The sequence below is a fragment of the Rana temporaria genome, chromosome 2 (genome assembly GCF_905171775.1).
Source record: "Rana temporaria chromosome 2, aRanTem1.1, whole genome shotgun sequence".
NCBI lineage: Eukaryota > Metazoa > Chordata > Amphibia > Anura > Ranidae > Rana > Rana temporaria.
This window is the reverse complement of record NC_053490.1, coordinates 258,010,989-258,037,959: the sequence shown is the minus strand read 5'-3', so window position 1 is coordinate 258,037,959 and position 26,971 is coordinate 258,010,989. Positions and strand designations below refer to the sequence as shown.

General features: G+C 49.5%; 1 protein-coding gene across 5 annotated transcripts in view; it reads left to right on the top strand.

Annotated features, from left to right (window-relative positions):
* Positions 1–26,971, top strand: part of TEX14 (testis expressed 14, intercellular bridge forming factor) — a 639,745-nt gene that overhangs the window by 292,262 nt on the left and 320,512 nt on the right. For all 5 annotated transcript variants that reach the window (XM_040336821.1, XM_040336817.1, XM_040336820.1 and 2 more), the window contains exons 11-12: positions 9,315–9,466; positions 17,066–17,256. In XM_040336821.1, the coding sequence (XP_040192755.1) occupies positions 9,315–9,466; positions 17,066–17,256 (343 nt within the window). The remainder of the gene's footprint in view (positions 1–9,314; positions 9,467–17,065; positions 17,257–26,971) is intronic.

Here is a 26,971-nt window from a genome sequence, read left to right as displayed (position 1 = left end):
GTGTGGAGATCAGAGAAGAATTACAGCATTTTGAAAGCAAAAACGAACAATGAGGACATGAAAACAGCACTGCATTAAGGTAAAGGAAGCTATTAAGATAAAAAATAAATTTACTTTACAAACCCTTTAACCTCAAATCAGACCCACAGAACAGGATCAGGGATAGAGTGAAAGTGCGGCAGCCACGGGTTCCCCCACAACGGAGTATGTGGAGACCAGCCATTAGGCTTCTGAACCTTAACCGAACAACCTCCCACACCTTCAGGGTAGTCCTCATCCAGGGGGTAATATTAGGATTAGACCTGGGTCCTCGGTGCATAAGATTACGCAGCTCAGAGTAGGAACCGAGCAGCGCAGCTTCAAGAGTAGCTGCTGGGTTAGCTGGCTCCTCCGATAACCACCATCTGAGCATAACAAGGACCGCAGCCCAATAGTACTTCTGGAAACAGGGCAAGGCCAATCCACCGAGGGTGATCGGCAGCTGCAGGGTGGACCTGGCAATCCTAGGGGTACCCCCATTCCAGATAAAGGAGGTAAGTAGGCTATCTAATTTCCTAAAAAACGCATTCGGAATAGGCACGGGGGTCTGTCTAAAAATATACAAAAATTTCGGCAGGGCGGTCATCTTGACCAGATTAACCCAACCGACCAGGGTAAGGGGCAGTGTCTTCCAAGCAGTACACCTCTGAGTCAGGAGCGACAAGACCGGAGTCAGGTTAAGGGGAATGAACTGCTTCAGGTCCCTGTGGATCTCCACTCCCAGGTACCGGAACTGTGAAACCCGTCGCAGGGGGGTATCCGCCGAAATCGACGCCTCGGAGGGATGTAGAGCAAAAATGACAGACTTCCCCCAGTTAATACATACGCCAGAAAATCTGCCGAACGTATCAATAAGTGCCAGGGCCGCCCAGAGGGAATCAGCGGTGTTGCGCAAGTATAGCAGAGTGTCATCCGCATAAAGAGAAATGTTTTCTTGGACCGGGCTTATAGGGATACCGGAAACCGCCGGGGAAGATCGAAGAAGAATCGCCATAGGCTCAATGGCCAGAGCAAAAAGGGCAGGGGAAAAAGGACAGCCCTGCCTAGTGCCCCTATAGAGGTGAAAGCGCGGGGACAGGATTGAACCCGTGCGGACCCTAGCAGTGGGTGACCTGTACAGGGCCTGCACCCACGATATAAACCTGGGACCAAAGCCGAATCGCCGCAGGACCTCCCACAGGTAATTCCACTCTACCGGATCGAATGCCTTTTCGGCATCGAGGGAGGCCACAGCGTCGGACTCGGCCAGGGAACCTTGTGCACCCAACACCGTATACAACCTACGGAGGTTTATATCCATGCCCTTACCGGGCATGAAGACGGTCTGGTCTTCATGTACCAAAGTAAGGATGACAGTATTGAGTCGTCTAGCCAGAACCTTAGTAAGGACTTTAGCATCCGCGTTTAAGAGAGAAATGGGCCTGTAGGAGGCACAGAGCTCAGAGTCCTTACCCGGCTTGGGGATCACCACAATGACAGCCTCAGCCATGGAGGGAGGGAGGTTGCCATCTCTCAAGGTTGCGACCATCATAGCATGGAGCCTGGGTGTCAGTAGCTCCCCGTATTGCTTATAAAATTCCAAAGGGAAGACCATCCACTCCCGGCGTTTTCCCCACCTGCAGGTCCCCCAGGGCCTGTTGCACCTCCTCAAGAGTTATTCCACTGTCTAGATAATCACTAGCCTCATCACTAAGGGTTGGGAAGATCAACTGCCCCAGAAAGGAGACCAAGTCCTCCTCCGTGTAAGCCACATTAGACGAGTACAAAGCCTCATAGTAGGAGGCAAAGCATGCATTTATGGCCACTGGATCCACCTCTATCGACCCACTAGCGTTCTGGACTCGGGCAATGGTAGCAATAGGTTGCTGCTCCTTGGCCAACCAGGCCAAGAGGCGCCCTGTTTTTTCCCCCTGCTCAAAGATGCGCTGGGCCAATTGCTATTTACCCACCTTAGCCACACGGAGGAGCATAACCTCACGATAGGCCGCCTGCATATCCAAGTACGTGACCGGATTTTGGGTAGTGACATACTGAGATTCCAAATCCTGAGCTTTGGCCTCAGCCTACTCCAGACAGATAGTAGCATCGCGCCTCGACCGTGAGATAGAGGACTGGTAGCACCCCCGAGTGTAAGCCTTGAATGCATCCCACCTATTGCCCACAGCCGTGGATCCCGCATTAGTCACCCAGAACTCAGAGATGCATCGAGAAATCTCAGATGTAATTATCTCATCGGAGATCCAGTAGCGAGAAAGTCGCCACAGTCTCTCCGACGGAGGTGTCTGGGCCCTTAGACCAAAAGAGCACGGGGGCATGGTTCGAGATACCCCTAGGGAGTATTTGTACCTCACAAACCCGTGGGAGCAACCCCCCACTGACATAAACCAAGTCTATTCTGAACCATCCCCGGGAGTGGATGGTATTCCCCCGGAGGTGGAATGACACGTGTGAGGCCCCGTACACACGACCGGTTTTCTCAGCAGAATCCAGCAAGAAACTCGATGGGAGACGTATTCTGCCGAGAAAACCGGTCGTGTGTACACGTTTCGCCGAGAAACCCGTCGGGAAACTCGTCGAGCCAAAAAGAGAGCATGTTCTCTATTTTCTCATTGGGCAATGGGAAAATTTGGCTCGACGAGTTTTTTGACAGCCGAACAAGGAACTTGATAGGGAAAACGATGTGTTTCGCCCGTCGACTTTCTCGGTCGTGTGTACAGGGCCTAAGCCTTGACATTTGGATACTTCAAACGCCATATGTCCGTGAGACCATACAAGGAAGCCCAACGTTGCAGGGGAGAGTCATTGTTAGTATCAGAGGTCAACCTATCCAGAGACGGGTTCGGGACCATATTAAAATCACCTACAATGATGAGATTGTCTGTGGGGTACGTGGCCAGAAGAGGGATCAGGGACTTCAGGAGAGATATCGTGGCCGGTGGCGGTATGTAAATGCCCAGAAATATCCTTTTCACGGTGTCCCCTACGGCATGCAATAGCACATATTTACCCTCAGGGTCAGTTCTAACATCCAGAATAGTATATGATAGAGACTTATGTACTAGTATGCTGACCCCCCTAGCATAGCTCGAATATGTGGCATGGTAGGAGTGACCCACCCACTGCTTCTCCTTGAGTAGACATATATGGGGAGAATACTTCTTGAGGTAGGCCATGACCAGGGATCTTTTTATTTTGTCATTGAACCCGCGGATATTCCACAAGAGTATCTTAATGGGAGCCATAGGAATATCATCATAATATGACTGGTAGGAGGGTAATAGTGGAGCCAATGCAAGGGAGGGTACCCATCCGGCCACATGGATGCAAACACTGCAAGCGCATTGGACACCCGGCCCACGCTTCCAGCGCAGGTCCAAGCAGGTGACCAAGGCGTCTCACTGCAAACATTAGCCTGGCATAAGAAACGGTGACTCAGGGAAAGAAAAAAATTGGAACCAAAACAGAAACAAAACAAACTGAACATCCCAACCCCCCCCCCCCACCCCGCACGCCTGGAGAAAAAGACGGAGTGCACCCCAAACCAAACCCATTAAACCGTAGGAAGTTCTTCTATGGGGACAACTGGCAAGGCATCCAGCCTGTCAGGGGATGCCCACGCAGGCATCCGAGTACTGGGTGCAGGTCAATGGGCTGCACTAACGGAAACAGGCACCAAGATAGTGGAAAATATGTTTTATTAAAGTTAAAGCACACGTGAAAAACAATCAAAGAAAGGAAGCGTGACACAGCAACCAAAAACCACTAAGCAGGTAATGCAGGGATAAGACATAAGCAAGTCCGAGGTCCAAGCCAGGGGTCAAGGATAGGAGAGAGCAGCAAAGTCCAAAAATACAAGCCGGGGTCAATAAGCGACAGGGTCCAGGGCAGCTAACAGGTCAGGCAGGGAACAGGCTGACAAGCAAAATACTGAAGCCCTGAACTCCAGTTTAGGGCGGGCTTAAATACCTGTGCAAATATACATAGGGAGACACCTGCTGGTGGCCACCAGAACTGCACCCCTGTTACTGGAGGGAACAGTGCCACCAGCAGGTGACCAGAGTCATGACACGGATCATGACACAGCCCGAAAGGCCAAGGATATCAAACAACCGTCTCAGTAGTGCATTCCGGGGAGGAGACCACCCCAGACCCACGGAGAGTGATCGGATATCAGGGGATCTACATGCATCTTGCTATATAAAGACAAATAATAAAAAGAAAAAGAATACATAACACCCAGGCGAAGCCAGGGGGCACAAACTTAAACGTTACAACCAACATTACCCAGAAACGACAAGATCCCGGGAGGCCATGAACTGACCCACATGCTCCCCGAACCCCCCCCCCCCCCAAGAACCAGCACCAACCCGGCCCCACTATGCCAGAACCCCCCTTGGTACATGTACCCAAAATAGCCAGGATTTCAATCCAGCGGAGAGCAGATGATCCTCAAGAAGAACACCAGAGGCAGGGTACAGCACAAGGCAAGGCAAAGTCCCACATCTAACAGCAACCCCCCTGGGTCCTTCAGGAGGAGAGGGGGGCCCAGTCAGGATAGTAGTCCAGGGCCAAGTTAACAAGGCAACAGAGAGGCACAGTCCTGCCCCATAACACGGATGGTAAAGAGTACAGGGAGCAACATTCAAGTGCAAGCAGAAAAATGGTGAGTACTACATACAGTTACCAAACTTGAGGCAGGGTGTTCAGCCAGTGAGAAGCATCTGGTAGACTCCCCATCAATGACCCGTAGCCGAGCCGGGAACAGCATGCTATATTTCAATTCCTTGGTGCGGAGCTGGGCTTTAACATGGTCGAAGGTTCTGCAGAGCCGCTGTGTGTCCACGGAGTAGTCAGGAAACATCAGACATGCATTTTCATACCATAGTTCCTCCACCTTCTGGGGCTCCCGAAGCGCCAGATCCCTGTCCCGGAAGTTAAGTAAACGGAAAATGAAAGTACGCAGGGGAGCTCCAGGCGGGACACGGCACGGTGGCATCCTATGGGCCCTCAACAACAAAATGCGAGGAAAACTGGGCCCACAGCTGAAGGGTATGGATGGATGCACGATGATCCCAGATGGAGTCCTCCGAGTCTCCCACCCGCCGCTCTGTCTCTCCAAGCCGCTCCTGTATACCATCCAGGTCTCTCCGTAGGATCCCCAAGTCCAGCTGTATGGTGTCCATCTTCCTAAATTACTAGAACCTCAATATCCAAGGCCAGGTCGGCTGGAATCCTCAAAGTTGATAATGCCAAAGTATCCTGCGGGCTCTCAATGTCCAATATTTCATGTTATGCCCGGCAAAGCTGAAGGTCCTTGCCAATGGCAATTGCTATTTCTTTGATAATCCCACTGCAGCGATTAACTGGCTTGACAGAGAGGAACAGATCCTGGCACAGCATCCTCCATTGGAGCAGCGCAATGTCCCTCACATTAGCCTTTGCTTTTGCAGGTCCCTTACTGCAATATAGTTGACTGACAGGGAAGGTTTGTGACAGTTTTGTTTTCCCTACGCACTGGGCTTTCACCCAACTGTACTAACTGTACTACAGCCCCGAAAACACAGTGCTGTTCATTGTGAGTTTATGCAAGTAGAGAAGTTATCTTATTCCAGCTCTCTGCCCTCTGGGCTGCAATTGTACCAAAGAATGGTACTGCAAGGACTCTACCCCCACTATTGCTGGGGAGTCGTTTGGTGTTTGGCCGACCATTACACTAACTTTCAGTTTACAGGAACTTTTTTGTACTTTTTGTCTCCCCTCTCTTCCCTACAGATGGAACTGGCTTCTGCTTATACATCATTAAAGATTACCTCAGCCTCCACTAGGTGGCACACTGTGCTAAGATTCCACTATATACTGTTTTTTGTTGTATCCTATTTACCCCAGTGCCCTGTGTTTGTCCTTTTTGATGGGTTAGCACTTTCCTGGTGGTGCGTCAGTTGGCACCAGCCGTCAACACTCAGCTACAAATATTCTAGTAGGGGTTCCCCCTATTTGCTATGCAAGAATCTAGATTTTACAACATCCATGTCCCCTAAACAGAGAAATAGCGAGAAATAGCCCCCCTTCTATCTCTTGGAGATAGTTCTTAAATCCAGAGAGGACATGCTAGGAGTAGTAAGCCATGAACCCCATGTTATGTAAAATAATAAAATTTCTATTACTATAAGGCTACTTTCACACTGGGTTGTTGGAGGCGTCAGCGGTAAAACTAGTCACAATTTATCGTAATTTTTGCAGAGCTTTTCGGCCGATAGCAGGGCACTTTTAACCCGAAAAAGGGTTAAAAGCGTCCACTGCATCGTGCTTTGTCGGCGCTGCCCATTGATGTATACACCCCTCCTACAGTGCCTCAAAGATATGGCTTGCAAGACTTTTTTTGGAGTCCTGCCTGCGCACCGCTCCAGTGTGAAAGCACTCTGGCTTTCACATTGGAGTGAGAGGTGAGCCTCTTTACAGGCGCTATGTAGGTGCTATTTTTAGGGCTATAGCACCTCTAAAGCGCCTCAGTGTGAAAGCAGCCTAAATATGCTTTACTATATGAAGTTTATTGTACATCTAGTTTTTCCACTCATCGAGTGTTGGGGGGAGACTGCAAATTTCTTGGTTGAGCACTCATCTGCTGCCTCCTGCTTAAAATGCGTTTTTGTTGGCTAAAAATGTGATGGAGTCTCAATGACAAATGGAAGGTGTAAGACCCCTTTCACACTGAGACAGTTTTCATGCATTTCAGCTCTTGATATAGCCTCAAAAAAGCCCCTGAAAACTGCCTCCCATTCTGTGCAGTGTGTGCTTCACACTGGGGCGGTGCACTTACAAGCAGGATCTTTGGGGCAGCTTGGGAGTGCTCTATTTATTGCTTCCAAAATGCCCCTGCCCATTGCGCTGCCCATTGGGCAGTGCTTCCAAAGCGCTGCAAAACGGGATGCCCCGCTAGCGAACAAAAAGCGCCACTAAAAACACAGCTAAAGCGATTCAACACTAACTGAACAGTGCTGCAGTGTGAAAAGGGGTCTAAAGGGCCCATACACACGATCAGATTTTCCGACAACAATTGTGTGATGGCAGTTTTTTTGTCGGATAATCTGACCGTTTGTACACTCCATCGGACAATTGTTGTCGGAATTTCCGACGACAAATGTGGGATCGCATGCTCTCAAATTTTCCGATAACAAATGTATTCCCAGCTACAGGTAGATAACTCGCAAATACCCCCTATAGTTGTACAAATTATATATAATTAAAGATATCAATAATGAAATTAGATATAGACAAAAATAGATGACAATACTGCTTCAACACAATGCAGTGCCTTTTTAGTGTCTCTTGATAGATAGTCCCAATCTGTGCATTACAGTGAATCTGATGTTAAAATCTTCTTATCAACTGTATTCTTGTTTAAGTGATAACTTTACGCCACCAAACATTAAAATCTTCTTTCACCCAAAACGTGCTCAAACATATGGATGCGCTTACCAGAAATATCTGACTTCTTTAATGAAAAAGAGAGTCAGATAAGGCTTTAGCAGGATTGTGCCTGCACACATGCTGACAGGAATATTGCTTTTGTGAACCTCATTCTCAGCGTCCCAAGTAGGATATATAAAAGACCGGAGAAAAAGCCAATAGTGTAATACTGTTTATAAAAGTATAAGAAAAAGCCCCCTGAAGACGTTAACCAACGAAACGTACATCGGCGGCGGTACCTGGTCACATGACAGCCTGACGTCCTCTCCGACCAGAGGAGCTAGCAGCACCCGGCGACCTGTACGTCCACCACAGAGGTGGAAGCAGACTCAGCCGCACAAAGTGAAACCGCTACGAGCGGTGACATATTTGCAGCCCCAGTGTCGGGGGCACTTTTAAAGTAAGAGGCCACTTGGCTCCTTTTTTTCTTATACTTTTATAAATAAACAGTATTACACTATTGGCTTTTTCTCTGGTCTTTTATATATCCTACTTGGGACGCTGAGAATGAGGTTCACAAAAGCAATATTCCTGTCAGCATGTGTGCAGGCACAATCCTGCTAAAGCCTTAACCTGACTCTCTTTTTCATTAAAGAAGTCAGATATTTCTGGTAAGCGCATCCATATGTTTGAGCACGTTTTGGGTGAAAGAAGATTTTAATGTTTGGTGGCGAAAAGTTATCACTTAAACAAGAATACAGTTGATAAGAACATTTTAACATCCGATTCACTGTAATGCACAGATTGGGACTATCTATCAAGAGACACTGTCATCTATTTTTGTCTATATTTAATTTAATTATTTTTGATATTTTTTAATTATATATAATTTGTACAACTATAGGGGGTATTTGCGAGTTATCTACCTGTAGCTGAGCGCCCCCTATACTCACTTTCACTAATTGCAAATAATTTTTGCCACTGAGGAGCAGCTTTAAATCTTATTTTATTTATTAGTATTTGGCGCTGAATATTTCTACACACAACAAATGTGTTCCGTCTTTAATATTCGATCGTGTCTACACAAGTCTGTTGGACTAAAATCCAAAGTACAAACACGCATGCTCCGAACCAATGCTAACCATAAGACATTAGCAGAAGTTGCCCAAAGGGTGGCGCTAAAGAGCAGAAACACCACATAGTTTTGTGTATGTTGGCTGGAAAAGTTCTGCCGTCTGTATGCAGAACAAGTTCACGGTCAATACTCTTCTCACAAAATTCCACAATTTTTTTCCGATGGAAATCCGATCGTGTGTACGAGGCTTAAAGGGGTTGTAAAGGTTTTTTTTTTTTTTTTTCTAAATAGGTTCCTTTTAAGCTAGTGCATTGTTGGTTCACTTACCTTTTTTCCTTCTATTTCCCTTCTAAATGTTTTTTTCTTTGTCTGAATTTCTCACCTGTTTCTCCTCAGTAAGCTTGCCCCCATTGTCCGAGCTGTTCTGACTGGGGGTTAGTCAGCGTGCTCGCCCCCTCCCTTGGGATTACATCCCTGCGGGGAGACACTGCTTCCAGTTTCATACATGTGTTACTTGAGTAAGAACCAGTGAGCCATTCAAAACTGTTGTACATACTGAATGAAACTGTCACGTGCGAAGTTTGTGGATTTTGCAAACTATTAAGTAAATCGCTGGAGGTGCTATAGAACTACTATCATGGATTTTCTCCTATCTATCTATCTATCTATCTATCTATCTATCTATCTATCTATCTATCTATCTATCTATCTATCTATCTATCTAGAATATATACTGTATATATGATTTTGTTTGTAATATGATAACATGAAAATTAAATTTTTTACCCACCAGCAATGATGGCAGAACACACAATGAGGTTGCGTGTTTCCCTATTCCTGATCAGCTGTATCGCTGGTCATCTCCAGAAATAATTTTACGAAACAGTGTGACTATGAAGTCTGATCTGTACAGCTTTTGTGCAGTCATGCAGGAAAGTTTAACAGGTAAGTACAACATTTTATTATCTCTCAACCTGGTAGCATACAGCTGAACATCCCGAGTCTAGACGGCTCAAATTTTAGGCGATTAATATTGAATTGTATGAAGTTTAAGCCATGGAAGGCCCTGCAAGCACCACCTGCCTCAACAAACGTAGATTAAAAAGCATCTGAGCTAGGTGGAAAAAAAACTAAATGAACAGTGACTGCATAAATAATTTGGCTGGCAGTGGAGATTTGATTGATTTTTCCTGCAGGCTAAACTAGCGGCAATTGGTCTTGCTGAATGTGGAAAATGAATCTGCGCAATAGGACCAAATATTGCCTGTGAGTGAGTATAAGGTTTTTACGCCCTTAATTAATTAATTTGAGCAGCTGCCCCTACCTGATTTATTTTACCTAGGTGAGATAATTATTTGAGAGAGGATGGAAGTAGGAATGGCGCTAGCTCTTAAAGTGCAGTGCTGATGTGGTAAATAGTGTTACAGGCGCCTGTACTTAATAGTGAAAAACGCAGTGACGTACAATCAAATACAGGTAAATTGGTGCATTTTAATAAAACCTAATTTTGAAATCATAGTACGGAAAGTAAAGGAAAATGCTGGTGATATCCAAAATGTGTATGTAAATAGCAATGCGATTAAGTGAAAATAGATTAATTAAATTGCTTGAGCAGCTGCAATAAAAACGCAGTTCCAAGTGATCCAAAAAAAATGTAATAAAATAGTGCACCTTAATAAAATCCTTGTGCTACAAAGACTAGTGATATCCACTCCAAAGGTGTGAGAAATGACAAAGACAAAAATAATTAAGTGCAATTAATTATAAATAAATTTGTTTTTTTTTAAAAGTGCTTCATGCTGTTGTGAACGTCTAGTTCTATGCTTCACACAGTGATCCACTCCAATCTGTGCTCCTCACCAGATTTGTTCCCCCTCTTGGGGTTTGCAGCATTCACAGTGTATGCCACTGTGCAGCACTCTGGCAAAGGCATGTCCTGCTGTGGTCCTGGTGGTGCTCTCAGTGTTTATCCCATATACAGGAAAAAAGAAGGAAGGGGTCCCAAGATAGTGTAGTACCGTTTTTAAAAATTCAGCTTTTATTGGTAAAAGACAAATGAATTGTTGAAATGAGAGAGCATTACTTTAGCATGCAGAAAACGGAAGTGTTGTGGCGTTGCTGATTATACTCCTGGGTGGGAAATGTCTAGTGTAGTAGTGTGTAGTAAGACTTGTACGTAAGCTGGTGAATTAATTGATCTTTGAGATGCTAAGGCCTACAGTAAAAAATGTCTCACTTTTTTGAATGAAGCTTAATAGTTTAACCCTTTAATGACTAATTACACCTCTTTTTTTTCAGAATAAATTGGGCTGTCATCTGGTGGTAAATAGTAATGAATATCTGTTGAGGTTTTTTTATCAAAGAAAAACTGGCTCAAAATAGTAAAGATTTTTTTTTTTTTAAAGAGTAGCTAAATATTTCTTGCTATTGCTATATTGCTATGGCCTACTACCAAAGAACAACCTAAAACAAATTCTCCTACTCTTGACGACCACCATCGTTCCACATACGTGTCTTTTATCTGATGTTTGCACATGTAGTATGGCCCAGAAACAAGAGTGTGCATTTTTTTTTCATCCTATCTAAAACACACTGACACTGATACTAAATTAAATAATGTTTTTTTTATTTTATTTTTTTAATCCTATTTAACCACTTCCCGACCACCGCATGTATATGTACGTCCACAGAATGGCACGTACAGGCAAATGGGCGTACAGGTACGTCCTTGCCTTCTAGCGGGTGGGGGGTCCGATCGGGACACCCCCCCCCCCGCTACATGCGGCGGTCGGATTACCGTGGGGAGCGATCCGGGACGACTGCGCGGCTATTCGTTTATAGCCGCTCCGTCGCGATCGCTCCCCGGAGCTGAAGAACGGGGAGAGCCGTATGTAAACAAGGCTTCCCCGTGCTTCACTATGGCGCTGCATCGATCGAGTGATCCCTTATATAGGGAGACTCGATCAATGATGTCAGTCCTACAGCCACACCCCCCTACAGTTGTAAACACACACTAAGTGAACACTAACTCCTACAGCGCCCCCTGTGGTTAACTCCCAAACTGCAACTGTCATTTTCACAATAAACAATGCAATTTAAATGCATTTTTTGCTATGAAAATGACAATGGTCCCAAAAATGTGTCAAAATTGTCCGAAGTGTCCGCCATAATGGCGCAGTCACGAAAAAAAATTGCTGATCGCCGCCATTAGTAGTAAAAAAACAAATAATTAATAAAAATGCAATAAAACTATCCCCTATTTTGTAAACGCTATAAATTTTGCGCAAACCAATCGATAAACGCCTATTGCGATTTCTTTTACCAAAAATAGGTAGAAGAATACGTATCGGCCTAAACTGAGGGAAAAAAAATTTATATATGTTTTTGGGGGATATTTATTATAGCAAAAAGTAAAAAATATTGAATTTTTTTCAAAATTGTCGCTCTATTTTTGTTTATAGCGCAAAAAATAAAAACCGCAGAGGTGATCAAATACCACCAAAAGAAAGCTCTATTTGTGGGGAAAAAAGGACGCCAATTTTGCAGAATCGCAAAACCTGGCCTGGGCATTTAGCTGCCTAAAGGTCCGGGGCTTAAGTGGTTAAAGTAAACTGATCCTGAACTTTGACACTGACCTAGATCAAACCCCGATCTAGCCATTTTATCTGTTTTATTATGTATCTTTTTCTCCAATCAAGAAGAGAAAACAAACACAGGAGTGGGCTAGACAGTAATGGATCACTGTGATAGCCAATCACAGGCTATGACAGCAATCAGGTGATCTGGAACTAGTCCTCCCTGTTCCCAATAATTAGTATGAGACCCAGAGCTGTCTGTGACAGCTCAGTCTCTGTGCTGTAAGTGCGCTGTGGAGCACGCTCTCAGCACAAACAGTAGTTAATATATGCTGCTTCAAAGATAAAGACCCACTTCCATAAGGCCATAAGTGGATGCTCGGTGGGAAGGGGTTAAAGTGTTATCATATATTAATTATAGTAAGCATGTTGCTGCTACAAAGTTATGAAGAATTATTCAAATTTAGAACAGTGACATATAGAAGGATCTTGATAAAATAGGCAAATATCAAATTAGGTTGAAACATTAAGGCTCTGTTCACACTTGTGCGACTTGTCATGCGACTCTGGACACAAAGTGGCATGGCAAGTCGCAGCCCATTGACTTCAGTGAAACCCCTTTAAACCTATGTGACTTAAAGTTGCATCGACTTTGAAAAGGTTACTGCACTACTTTGATGCAACTTGATTGCCAGAAATTGTAAAAGTCGCATCAAAGTTGCATTCCAAAGTCAAAATTGAAATTGCGTGACTATCAAGCCGCACAAGAGTGAATGCAGCCTAAGACCCCTTTCACACTGAGGAGTTTTTCAGGCGGTACAGCGCTAAAAATAGCACTGCTATACCGCCTGAATAACTCCTCACACTGAGGCGATGCGCTGGTGGGAGAGAAATAAAACTCCTGTCAGCAGCATCTTTGGAGCGGTGAGAGGAGCGGTATGTATACCGCTCCTTCCCATTTAAAACAATGGGAAGCTGCGGCAATACCGCCCGCAATGCGCCTCTGCAGAGGTGCATTGCGGGCGGTATTAACTCTTTATCGGCCGCTAGCGGGGGTTAATACCGCACCACTAGCGGCCGATTCCCACAACAATCCTGGCAGTATAGTGCCGCTATTTCTAGCGGCGCTATACCACCAGCGCGGCTCCCGCTCCATTGTGAAAGGGGCCTAAGCCTCAGTTCACATATATAAGGGAAATGCATTGAATACTGTGCATTTCCCACATCGCATTGAAATTGCACGGTGTTCATGCAATCTGCTGCGGGTGCCGGTGTTAAATTAACGACAATCCGAAACAGCTTGCAAACTGTGGTGCAATTGCCTGAAACAGATCGTATGTGTGTGAACACCCATGTAATCCAATTCCGTTGCAGCAAAAAAAGGTCCTGCACCATTTTGGTGTAGATGTTGTGCGATTTGAGCCATACAAAATCAATGGCTCAAATCGCACCGCACAAACATTGTATGTGATTTGCACAGAAATATTGTGTGATTCCTGTGCAAAATGTGAACCTAGGCTAATGGTCCTTAAAGCGGAGTTCCGGCCACAATTTTAAAAATAAAAGCTTTTTAAATATGAAAACCCCTGTAATACACAAGCTTAATGTATTCTACTACAGTTAGTCTGTAAACTAAGGTCCGTTTTGTTAGGTTGTTACAGCATTTAGACACTTTATAAAACAGAAATTGACTGGGGCCATCTTAAGTGTGGGCATCATGAAGCCAGACTGTATGACTTCCTGGATTTCAGCCTCGCACATGCTCAGTGCTGTCCAAGCAGTGTAATGGTTTCAGATCAGATTTCAATAGCAACGGGAGTGTCAGAGGAAGTTACCGCCCCTTATCTATGCAAACCTCTCCTCCCCTCCTCCTTCCAGGAACCAGTAAATATACGAAATAATTTGTTCCTGTGCAGATATATCTACATAACAAGATGATCTATATCTCTTGTTATATATGTGGTGTGTATACATATACCAGACATGTGCACTGTCAATAAATTCATTTTGTTTAGTTCCGTTTCGCATTAGCCGTTATTTCGTATTTTGTGCCCGAAACTCAATTCGGATTTGTACGCTCATAATGAGCACAGCAGGAGTACAGCCACAGGAAGTCAGCACAGAACAGGGATGGTGGGAACCCTTCATGAGGGATTCCCACCATCCCTGCACTCAGTTCCCGGGTCTGTACACCCGCTGTGCCCATTATGAGGGCTTCCCACCATCCCTGTGCTGAGTTCCCGGGTCTGTACACCCGCTGTGCCCATTATGAGGGGTTCCCACCATCCCTGTGCTGAGTTCCCGGGTCTGTACACCCGCTGTGCCCCATTATGAGGGGTTCCCACAATCCCTGTGCTGAGTTCCCGGGTCTGCACACCCGCTGTGCCCATTATGAGGGGTTCCCACCATCCCTGTGCTGAGTTCCCGGGTCTGTACACCCGCTGTGCCCCATTATGAGGGGTTCCCACCATCCCTGTGCCCCATTATGAGGGGTTCCCACAATCCCTGTGCTGAGTTCCCGGGTCTGCACACCCACTGTGCCCATTATGAGGGGTTCCCACCATCCCTGTGCTGAGTTCCCGGGTCTGTACACCCGCTGTGCCCATTATGAGGGGTTCCCACCATCCCTGTGCTGAGTTCCCGGGTCTGTACACCCGCTGTGCCCATTATGAGGGGTTCCCACCATCCCTGTGCTGAGCTCCTCCTGTTTCCTTCTTCCCCCAGCACAGCACATTGCCACCATAACATTGCCCACCGCATCGTCTCCGGCACAGCACCCCGCATCCGCCCCGGCACCCCGCATCGGCCCCAGCCCACCGCATCATCCCCGGCACAGCACCCCATGTCGGCCCCGGCACAGCTCCCCGCATCGGCCCCGGCCCCCCGCATCGGCCCCAGAACCACAACCAGACCCAAATGTCAGGGTACACCAGTGCAGATTATCAGTGCCCACAAGTGTGACAACATTATTAGTGCCCATCAGTGCGGTGACAACATTATTAGTGCCCATCAGTGCGGTGACAACATTATTAGTGCCCATCAGTGCGGTGACAACATTAGTGCCCATCAGTGCGGTGACAACATTATTAGTGCCCATCAGTGCGGTGACAACATTATTAGTGCCCATCAGTGCGGTGACAACATTATTAGTGCCCATCAGTGCACTGACAACATTATTAGTGCCCATCAGTGCACTGACCACATTATTAGTGCCCATCAGTGCGGTGACGACATTATTAGTGCCCATCAGTGCGGTGACAACATTAGTGCCCATCAGTGCGGTGACAACATTAGTGCCCATCAGTGCGGTGACATCGGTGCGGTGACATCGGTGCGGTGACATTGGTGCGGTGACATTGGTGCGGTGACATTGGTGCGGTGACATCAGTGCGGTGGAATAAGTGCGGAGACATTAGTGCGGAGACATTAGTGCGGAGACATTAGTGCGGAGACATCAGTGCGGTGACATCAGTGCGGTGACATCAGTGCGGTGACATTAGTGCGGTGACATTAGTGCGGTGACATTGGTGCGGTGACATTGGTGCGGTGACATTGGTGCGGTGACATTGGTGCGGTGACATTGGTGCGGTGACATTAGTGCGGTGACATTGGTGCGGTGACAACATTTTTAGTGCAGAGTGGGGGAGGTACAGATGATCAGGCATACAGAGCGGATCTCTGTCTGTGTAGATCTGTATGTGAGTACAGTGATCGTAGTACAGCCCCGCCTCCCTGCACTAGAATTGTAACAGACCGTGTAGAGCAGTGGTTCTCAACCTGGGGGTCGGGACCCCCTCGGGGGTCAAATGATGATTTGCCAGGGGTCACAGAATCCTGGGCTGTTCCTGAATCCCACACCGCTCTCCCAGCCTTTTCATGGCTACCCAACAGGGCTGTCCCTGGAGCTTGCGGTGGCCCACTCAGCCTCAACGTAGCCACCCATTCAGTTCACGGCGTGACTGGGGGGCAGAGACTAGATGTCAGATAGTGGGAGGGGCTGGAGGAGACCCTATCTCCTGATTTTGGCATAGGTGTCACTGCTCCAGAGACAGTAAGTACCATAAGGGGTTTTAATACCGTACGAGTGGAAGGGACTCGGAGCGCTAAGTATCTGTGGGTTAGGGGTGCAAATTACTGGTCTTCCCTTGGGTGCTGACAACCCATGCTACAAAAATAATTTTACTGCTGTGGGTCCCCACAACTTGGGAAATTTTATCAAGGGGTCACGGCACTAGAAGGTTGAGAACCACTGGTGTAGAGCGATGTTTCAATGTACAGGGAGGCGGGGCTGTACTACGAGCTGTGCTCTCAGATACAGATCTATCAGACAGAGATCCGCTCTGTCTGTCTGATGATCTGTATCTCCGTGCACCGGAGACAGACGGCAGGCGGGCGGGTGGTGGAGGGGGGAGGACGGGGGCGGTGCTAGGACGGGGGAGGAGTTAGAGAGGGAGAAGAGGAAGGACACCACCTCTATGGGCGGCACTGCCCTCCCGCCCCCCGAGATGTTCAACTACGGCTGCGATCTTCAGCCCAGCCTCCTGGGATTGATGACACACATCTCCCAGGAGGCATAGCAGCGCTAGATGCGGCAGGGAGGCCATTCCGCCGCGGCGGGGGAAAGAGACTCACACCAAGAAAACCGTGAGTTTTTAAAAGACAAAAAAAAAACCATCCCAAATGTATTTAAGGGGGCAGTGTAAAAACGAATGCAGATAAGTTGAAAAATAGGGTGGAACTCCGCTTTAAAAAAGGAAAGAAGAAAAGAACTCTGAAAGCAAAGTTGCAGCAGCTGAACTGAATTGACAAGTCATCCTCCAGTGCAGTTATATATCAATAAGTAAATATATCTGTTGAAATCACCTAAAGGGCTTATTTTTGCTCCTAAATCTCTGGAAGTCTCTATTAAACGCTATAATTAATCATTGTAAAATTGAGGTGATTAACCCAAACCTTATTTTCTCTGTAGACTGTCTTCCATGGGATGGACTGGATGCCCCAGCTATTAAGCATGCAATGGTTTCAGGTCGTTACTTGGAAGCTGATCCAAGGCTCTTTAAGCCTTTTGATACAATTACATGTACAGGTCTACAGGCCAGGCCTAAACAAAGAACGATCAATCTGCAGGACATCAAATACCTAATTAAGAATGATTTCAAGGTAATTAGAAGTTTATGGCTTATGCACATTATGGTTTATGGCCCAACAGTGAGCAGCCTGTCCTGGTAATAAAATATAATGGAGGAAAAAGTACAAGGATGCCTCTCCTTATTCATGTCTAGATTTCTAAGCAAACATTTTGTGTTTATGGCACCTGCAGACAGGACTTGTTAGCAGTTCTGTAAAGGACAGAGGTAATAACCAATTTTGATCACTTTTTCACTTTGAACTGGTCTTTGTGTAGTTTTCTCTCCCCCCACTTGTTAAACCATGTGTACATACTGCATGTATAGAGCTAGATCTAAAGACTGTTTTACCTAAAGGTATTCATCATTTTGCCTCCATTGTATCTTGCTAAGTTTAGAATATTGCAGAACGTTAAGATTGTTCTAGACCGGTATGACTTTTATATCGGCAGTTTTAATTGTTTCATTATACGTATATATTGCGTCATTGACTGATTTGTGTACAGTTTTTGATTGCCTGAAGAAAGAATTGTTTTAATTTTCATTGTTGCAACCAATAAGATTCTTTTTTTCATAATTCTCAAGACAATATGACTGATGGGAATCCTTGCTTGATATGACCTGCCCTGGATAGAATCTGGGATAGACCGTATGTTGAATGCACCCAGGAATGAGCACTCTTTACCCTTCAAGACCTGTGCATGCTTAGTGTGCTACCCCTCTCTTAGCTGAGCACAGCCATTGTGGCAACAGAGGGAGGGAGAACGTAATGTGCTGAAATGGTGTGAGCTCTTGATGTTCCTTTTTGGGGTTACAAGTTATATAAATATTCTTTGGAGGGAAATAAAACATTGAGGGGCGTGACTGGATGAGGATGTGAGTGTGTGTGTGTGTGACGCCTCTCCTCCTATCCAGTTATCCTGTATTGCTGAGCACTGGCAAAGGAGACCAAGGGATTGACGGGCTGAGCTGAGTAGGGGTCCTGGTGAGCAGCAGTGACCCCCGTAATTACCGGAGCTACCAGGTGACTAGTGCATAGCTAAGCGGTGCTGGAAGTGGCGGTGGTGTGAGAGGCTAGCGCTGACCCTTCCCCCTCCCCTGGACGGAGAAGTACCTGGCCGAGCAGTGGTGACGGAGGTCGAGTTAGAGGCTGCCACTGGAAGCGGCAGTGGTGGTGTGAGATGCTAAAGCCGACCCCCCCTAGACGGAGAAACACCTGCCAAGTGGCGATGGTGACGTGAGAGGCACCCGCAGCGCCCCCCCCTGTACAGAGGAACACCTGGCTGAGGGGCAGCAGTGGTGTGAGAGACTCCCGCTGCGTCTTCCCCGGAAAGAAGGAGGAATACTTGGCTAAAGTGGTGGAGATGGCGGAGGTCTGAGAGGCCCCCGACGCGACCCCCCCTTAAAGGATGGAGGGCAGCCCTGCAAGGATAACGGCTGAATTGTGACCTAGAAGTCTCTTTTTTACCTCTCCTGTATTGGGCGACAAGAGCTAAACAACTCTGGCTCTAAAACCTGACCGATAGGCGAACAGCGGATGAGTGAGAGACAACTATTGCATCTTTAAACAGAAATAGATCTTAACCAGTGGGAAAAACTGGGAGGTAAAAGGCTAGGACTCTAACGTGAGTGCATGGATCAGGGTTATATGTCTTGTGATGATGTCCAGCCATTGGTCCGTTTGTGTTGAACCGGCCCTGTCGTTCATCCCAGATGGTGGTGATGATTTCTCTTTCGTTCATAGACTGACACAGCCTTCATTGACCTTAGGGTTATGCTTCTTCCTACCAGGAGATTTAGGCAGAATTCTACAGCACTTTAGGTGTTAAAAACTTTCCTTCATGCCGCTCCTCCCAGGGGGCGTGGCTCCCCCAGGCATAACCCCCACTCTGCTCTAGCAGCTTCAGTTTGTTTCTGCCTAACCGACAGGAGAGTCAGGCTCTCTCTGGAGTCCTGGACTCTGGAGTTTTTCTTGCAATTTTCTTGCAATTTTTCTTGCGATTTTTCTCGCTTTTTATTATTTTGTTCCTGCATTTTTGAATCCTGCTATTCTTCTATCAACAGCCGACTGGGTGACAGGCTGGGTCCTCGACCCTTGTAGTCCCCCCAGGTTCGGCCTTCGAGCGTGTGCCGGCCCTCAGCTCCGCTTTGGGACGTCCACGACAGGCCCCGTTGCTCCAGGGGCGGCCGGGGAACTTCGGTTCTAGGGCACACATATGACCGGTCTTTATGGCCTTGTCACAGTGTGTCTGGCCGACAGCCATGCCGTTTAGCGGACGTTGGTTCTGTCTGGGATACCTCCAGCCGGTAGTCGCAGGACAGGTAAGTAGTGACCCTTGCTCAGGTAAGTGGTCTGGCTGGAATTTTCCCTGGGGAGGTCGACTGAGGGTTCGCCCTGCTTTCCTCTCTCCCTTATTCCTCTCCTTCCTTCCCTTTTGGGTAGCGGCTGTGAGGGTTTTTTTTTTCTGGGGTCTCTTTATTATCACCGGGGCCTGTGTGTTAGCTGGGGCTGTGTGTGTTCACTGCAGGGGGCTGTAGTGTTCTCTGCGGGACTTGTGTGCTGTTTTACTATGCTGCTGTGGCTGCTGGCTGTCTGTTCTTTAAAAAAAATAAAAATTGAAAAGTGTGCCACGGCCGCCATTTTGCCGTAGTCGCGCCTTGTGTATCTCGGCGGCCATTTTCTTGTGGTCCTTGGCGGTTTTTTGCAATTACGGCGGCCATCTTTCTTTTTCGTTTGGCCTTGTGTGGCCGTTTTAGCGCTCGGAGAGACCGCGAATCTCTCCGTGGGGACTGTCAGCAGCGCAGCCGGCTTCTCAGCACATCATCAGGCTCCTCTCAGCGCGATGCACCAGGCGGGGTGGTGAGTTCCCTGGGGGCCCTCATGCTCGGAATAGAGCTGGAACAGCCGGGAGGTGACCGTGGGTGGTTCTCTGCTTAGCAGTTTGGGTAACTCGGTGGTGGGATGCCCTGGAGCCTGTACTAGGTACTATCCTCCCCACTAATGGCCTGAGTTAACCCTTGATGCCCCTCCCCCTGCCACTTCTGTTGAGGGAGTGTTGTTTTTGAAGCAGCTAGTGCCTGGTTGGGGGGTAAAAAAGCGCCCCCTCCCTGGGCCTGCTTCGGGGGATGCCGCTGACATTAGACTATGCCCAGCTATTGCGTCTGGCTCTGGTTCTGTGGTGTCAGTGGATGCGGGCTATAAAACCCACGCGACCAAGGAATTTGTTGGAGCTCTTATTTTCTGCGGTTAGAGCTTATAGCTCAGTAACTAGACGGTTTGTGGTTTTGGCGGAGGTACCAGATGTACTGGTCCCTTTTGGGTTCCGCAAACCGCAGCGCACTGCAACTGTGTTCCTTATTTGGACTTTTTATGTTACACCGCAGTATATATATATTTTTTTTTTTGCAGTCCCTGAATGCTTTGCGACCCCTTTGTAAGTAGGTGGGTCTCTCCTCCTGTGGACCCTCCAGTGTCCGGATGGAGCAAAGCCGCCACGTTGCCCGTGGAAGGGGCTGCTGCCTGTGGGGACCCCGCTGAGACCGGTCTTGACGCGGTCTCTGGTGTCAGACTCTGACTGATGCTGCTGAGCCCTGTAAGGACCTAGCTGAACGTTTGGTTCGGGGTCTGTAGTTCGTCTGTGAGTCAGTCCTGGATGCGCTTCCCTTGCTTTCCAGGGCCTCCGCCTCTGGGGGGGTGTTTGCGCCGCCTCGTGTGGCTTACATGCTGGTCTTCGGACCGATCCTCAAAGGGTCCTTGGTGGACTCACCCCTTTAGGGGTGGGCGGCTTTTTGGGCCTCCCGGGTTGACACCCCTAGGGATGCCACGGGTGGTAAGAGCACGCTGCTTCCTCTGCTAGGAAGGGCAAGGAGCCTCGCCGTCGGTGAGTGCCCTCCTCTCCCGAGCGGTTCGTGCGCCCAGCACGGTGGGTATTCTGCAGGGTGCTAAGGCCCCCGCTGCGGGGCTGTGACGCGCCTGGCACCACGTGCCTTACGGGCCTGCGGACGGTATTGCTTCCGCATGTAGGTCTGCCCCCGCCCGTGTCGGGTGGGGGGCTGGCTTTGTGGTTTTGCTGCTCGGTTGACGCCTCTTCTTTCCGAATGTTGGCTTTGCGAAGTTGTTTTCTCGTGGTGCAAGATAGATTTTCTCTCTTGGCTACCTAACAGATTTTTTCCCTCCATCCTCTGGCTTCCTCCGGTTCGCCGGTTGGTTCTGTCCAGGATCTTCTGATCGGGGGAGTGATGGTGCCAGTTCCCTCGATGGAACGGTCTCAGGGGTAATACTCCAATCTGTTGGTAATCCCCATGGTGGACGGGGTCCGTCCAATCCTGGGCCCTCGTTTGTTTTTTTGTAAAGTACAAAATTTCAGGATGGGAATTTTTTTCTGGCGTCCTTGGATGTCATGAACGCATACCTGCATGTTCCCATATGCTCTAAGCACCAAAGATTCTGGGCTTTGCGGTCAGGGAGGACCTTTTTCTTTTTGTGGCCCTCCCGCTCGACTTGGTGTCGACACCACAGGTTTTTACCGGGGTGCTCGTCCCGATACTGGCCCGGCTGTGTCAGCGGGGGTTTATCGTGGGATGTCTGGACGACATTCTCCTACGAGCTTCTGAGAACTCTGCATTTGTGGAGCCGTGTCTATCACGTGTCAGACTCTCCAGGAAGTTTGGCTGGCTTCTGTTTTTGTCCAGAAGTCAGTGTTGGTCCCATCTGGGACTGGAATTCCTGAGACTAGTCCTGGATTCCTACGGGGCGGGAGTTTTGTTCTCCTAACGGAAAAATGTAAGACTCTGCAATCTGCTGGGCAGCAGTTGTCGACCGAGTGGTGGTCATCTCCGCGATTCTGCTTGAGGGTTCTGGATCTGACGGTGGCCTCTTTCGAGGCGGTTCCGTATGCCCAATTCCACGCCAGGGTGCTACAGGAGGACCTGTTGTCACGTGGGGACTAGCTTCCGTCATCTCTGGATTACCAGGTTCGGATGAGTCATCTAGTCCCTGGTGTGGTGGCTGATGTTTTCCGGTGCTTCGGGCCGGGAAGTCGTTTCGGCCAAGCCACTGGACAGTGGTCACGACGGATGCCAGCCTCTCCGGTTGGGGAGGGGTTTTTGGGGCACCCAGTCAGCCCTGGGGTGCTGGACTCAGGTGGCGACCCACCTACCAATCGTTGTTCTGAATCGAGCTTTGCCTTGCCTGGTGGTCCCTGGATCTACAGGGCCGACCATTTGGGACCCTGTCCGTCAACGCTGTGGCGTACGCCGACCATCAGGGAGGCACACAGAGCTCTGTTGCAGCGACGAGGGTTGCGCACATCCTTCGGTGGGCCGAAGGGTCCGTTCCGGCTCTATCGGCCGTGTACATTCCGGGAGTACGGAATTGGCAAGCCGACTCCTAAGTTGGACTGTGCTAGACCACGGAGAGTGGTCTCTCCACCCGTAGGGGTTTTTCAGTATCTGTGCCGAAAGTGGGGCACTCCAGGCGTGGTCCTTCTAGTGTCCCGCCTCAACCGGAAGGTGCCATGTTTTTGGCCAGGTCACGGGACCCGTGGGCTGACGCGTCAGGCGCGTTGGCTCCTTGGGGTCGCTATCGGCTGCTTTACACCTTCCCTCCTCGGTAGCTTCTTCCTCGCCTGCTGCGCAGAGTGGAAGCCGAGGGTATTTATCAATCCGGATTGCCCCAGATTGGCCACGTCGCTCCTGGTACGCGGACCTGGTGCGTCTGGTGGCTGACGCCCCCTAGCATTTTCCCCTGGGGGTTGATCTTCTGTTACAGGGTCCGATCTTCCACCCTGTTTTTACAGCCACTGGCTTAGCGACTTGGCTGTTGAGAGCCTGGGGCTGAAGGCCCGAGGCCTATTGGCTGGCACGGTAGTCTACCTCACGTAGGATTTACATCATACGTGGAGGGCCTGCATCTCTGGTGAGAAGATGAAATGGCACCCTCGTACGTACGTACGTACGTACGTACGTACGTACGTACGTACGTACGTACGTACGTACGTACGTACGTACGTACGTGGTGTCCAGGATTCTACTGTTTTTTACAGCAGGGAGTGGATCAGGCTCTCGCCTTACGTACAGTTGGGAGTCAGTTTTCTGCTCTGGCTGTTACTTTCAATGAGCCTTGGCGTCGCACTCCTTGGTGCTTACGTCTGTTCTGGGGGTCTGGCATATGGCCCCTCCACTACCCCCATCGGACTTGTATTTAGTCCTTTTGGTTCTTCTGGATGCTCCCTTTGTGGACATTCGGGAGGTTTTTTGTTGACTGTCACGGGATAGGAACAGGTTTAGCTCAAGTGCTTGAGTACCTGCCCTTCAGGCATTTGACTCTGGGTTCTAGCCCAGGAAGGTCTGCATTGTCACGTGGCCGTGGCTCGTCGTGGGCATTTCCACTGTGATTTTTTCTGGTAGCAATTACCTCGATCAGACGAGTGTTTGTCTGAACTGGAGGCCTTGTCTTGCAAGGCTCCCTGCTTGGTCATCCATAAGGATGAGGTGGTGCTGCGGCGCAGCCGTCTTTTCTCCCCAAGGTGGTTTCGGCTTTTCACGTTGGTGTGGACATTGTTCTTCCATCCTTATGTCCTCGGCCGAAATGGAGGGAGGTGGCCACTTTTACATCCTCTGGATGTGATTCGGGCCCTACAAATGTACTTCTCTGCTACGATTCCGTTCCGGAAGTCGGTCTCACTGTTCGTGTCGCTGGCTGGTTCTACCAGGGGGCCTGGTAGTCTCGTTGGCCACCTTTTTCCGGGGTGAATCCGACGGATTGTGCTTCAGGCCTATGCCCTGAAGGGGCGGGCGCCTCCCTTTTGGGTTACGGCGCATTCGACCAGGGCGATCGGGGCCTCTTGGGCTTTCTGGCATCATGCCTCTGTGTTACAGGGGTGTATGGCAGCGACCTGGTCGTCGTTCCACACTTTTTCTAAGTTTTACAAGGTGGATGTGAGTGCATCTTCTGATGCCTCCTTCGGCCGCAGGGTGTTACAGGCGGCAGTTTACGGTTGGAGTTCCTCCGTTGAGTAACTCCGGTTTTGTTTGGGGTGTAACCTGTTTTTGCTGTGTTATTTTCCCACCCCTCGAATTTTTTTGACACTGCTTGGGGACGTCCCTAAGGTCAATGAAGGCTGTGTCCGTCTATGAACGAAAGAGAAAAAAGTATTTTTGTACTCACCGTAAAATCCATTTCTCTGAGTTCATAGACGGACACAGCACCCACCCCTCCTTGGTTTGTACTGCTTGTTACGAACTGAAGCTGCTAGAGCAGAGTGGGGGTTATGCCTGGGGGAGCCACGCCCCCTGGGAGGAGCGGCATGAAGGAAAGTTTTTAACACCTTAAGTGCTGTAGAATTCTGCCTAAATCTCCTGGTAGGAAGAAGCATAACCCTAAGGTCAATGAAGGCTGTGTCCGTCTATGAACTCAGAGAAATGGATTTTATGGTGAGTACAAAAATCCTTTTTTCTCTCCTCCCTTCAGTCGTGACCAAGTTGAATCCTTGATGTGGTTGTTAGAGGATGGTCCAGTTTCTTTTGATGAACATTGTTCCTCTTGTTCCCAGCGGAAGTTGTCTGAGTGCATTAGTTCAGTGCAGTCTCTGATTAAACAGGGTGTGTGTGAATCTGCTTTTGTTCAACCTGTGCTGCAGGCATGGTCAGATCTCCTGATTTCAGCCAAACCACTACATTCCAGCCCTGCCATTAATCACCTGCCTTTCCAAGAATCTATCCACCCATCACCCATGGCAACCCCAGTCGCAGCTCAGTATACACTGCTTCCCACCAGATACCAATACCCAGTCTCTGCTACCTGTACCTATCCTGCATACAACCCACCTGTCTCTTCTCAGCCGCCTACAAACCCACAAAAACTTCCTCCAGCTATTGTTCCCTCTTCTCTGCCATATCCCAATCCTCCTTTCCAGTCCGCTGCACCCCTTACCTACAGAGCTTCTGTGGCTAAGCCCAAGAAAAAACGAAAGTTTTTCCCAACCAAGATGATCCTGCCAGTAACCCAACCTGTCTCCAGTCTGCTTGCAAGCCAGCTGAACCTGATAACCAGCCTGATTCTGCCAAACCTCTACCTGCTACCCGGCCAGTGCCTCCGCCTGAAGTTCCCCGTTTGCCAGCCTGAAGTTCTTGTGCCAGTTTGCCAGCCTGAAGTCCTTGTGCCAGTTTGCCAGCCTCAAGTTCTTGTGCCAGTTTGTCAGCTTGTTGTTCCAGTGCCAACTGCCCAGCTTGTTGTTCCAGTGCCAACTGCCCAGCTTGTTGTTCCAGTGCCAGCTGCCCAGCTTGTTGTTCCAGTGCCAACTGCCCAGCTTGCTGTTCCAGTGCCAGCTGCCCAGCCTGTTCCTGTACCAGCGGCCTAGCCTGTTCCTGTTCCAGCTGCCCGGCCTGTCGTGCCAATTGCCCAGCCTGACGTGCCAGTTACCCCGCCTGACGTTGCAGTGCCAACCGCCCAACTTCTTGAGCCTCTGTCTGTTTTCCAGCCCGATGGGGGGGTACTGTCAGGGAAGGTTCCCCTTGCTGGTCTTACTGCCTGGTATTTGGCGTGCAGTACTGTGGCCCACCACCAGGTGTCTCCCGACGACCCTGAGCCTCTGTCTGCTGCCCAGCTCGACGACCCGGAGTTTGCAGCTCGACGACCCGGAGTTTGCTGCCCAGCTCGACGACCCGGAGTTTGCTGCCCAGCTCGACGACCCGGAGTTTGCTGCCCAGCTCGACGACCCGGAGTTTGCTGCCCAGCTCGACAACCCGAAGCCTTTTGCCCAGCTCGACGACCCGAAGCCTGCTGCCCAGCTTGACGACCCGGAGCCTGCTGCCCAGCTCGACGACCCGGAGCCTGCTGCCCAGCTCGACGACCCGGAGCCTGCTGCCCAGCTCGACGACCCGGAGCCTGCTGCCCAGCTCGACGACCCGGAGCCTGCTGCCCAGCTCGACGACCCGGAGCCTGCTGCCCAGCTCGACGACCCGGAGCCTGCTGCCCAGCTCGACGACCCGGAGCCTGCTGCCCAGCTCGACGACCCGGAGCCTGCTGCCCAGCTCGACGACCCGGAGCTTGCTGCCCAGCTCGACGACCCGGAGTTTGCTGCCCAGCTCGACGACCCGGAGTTTGCTGCCCAGCTCGACGACTCAGAGCCTGCTGCCCAGCCCGATGACCCGGAGTCTGCTGCCCAGCTTGATTTGCCCTTGTCTACTTCCCAGACTTCCCCCAGCAACATCTAATTGGAGCGTCTGGAGGCCGCTCCTTTGGGGGGGGGTACTGTCAGGGAAGGTTCCCCCTGCTGGTGTTACTGCCTGGTATTTGGCGTGCAGTACTATGGCCCACCACCAGGTGTCTCCCGACGACCCTGAGCCTCTGTCTGCTGCCCAGCTCGACGACCCGGAGTTTGCAGCTCGACGACCCGGAGTTTGCAGCTCGACGACCCGGAGTTTGCTGCCCAGCTCGACGACCCGGAGTTTGCTGCCCAGCTCGACGACCCGGAGTTTGCTGCCCAGCTCGACGACCCGGAGCCTGCTGCCCAGCTCGACGACCCGGAGCCTGCTGCCCAGCTCGACGACCCGGAGCCTGCTGCCCAGCTCGACGACCCGGAGCCTGCTGCCCAGCTCGACGACCCGGAGTTTGCTGCCCAGCTCGACGACCCGGAGTTTGCTGCCCAGCTCGACGACCCGGAGTTTGCTGCCCAGCTCGACGACTCAGAGCCTGCTGCCCAGCCCGATGACCCGGAGTCTGCTGCCCAGCTTGATTTGCCCTTGTC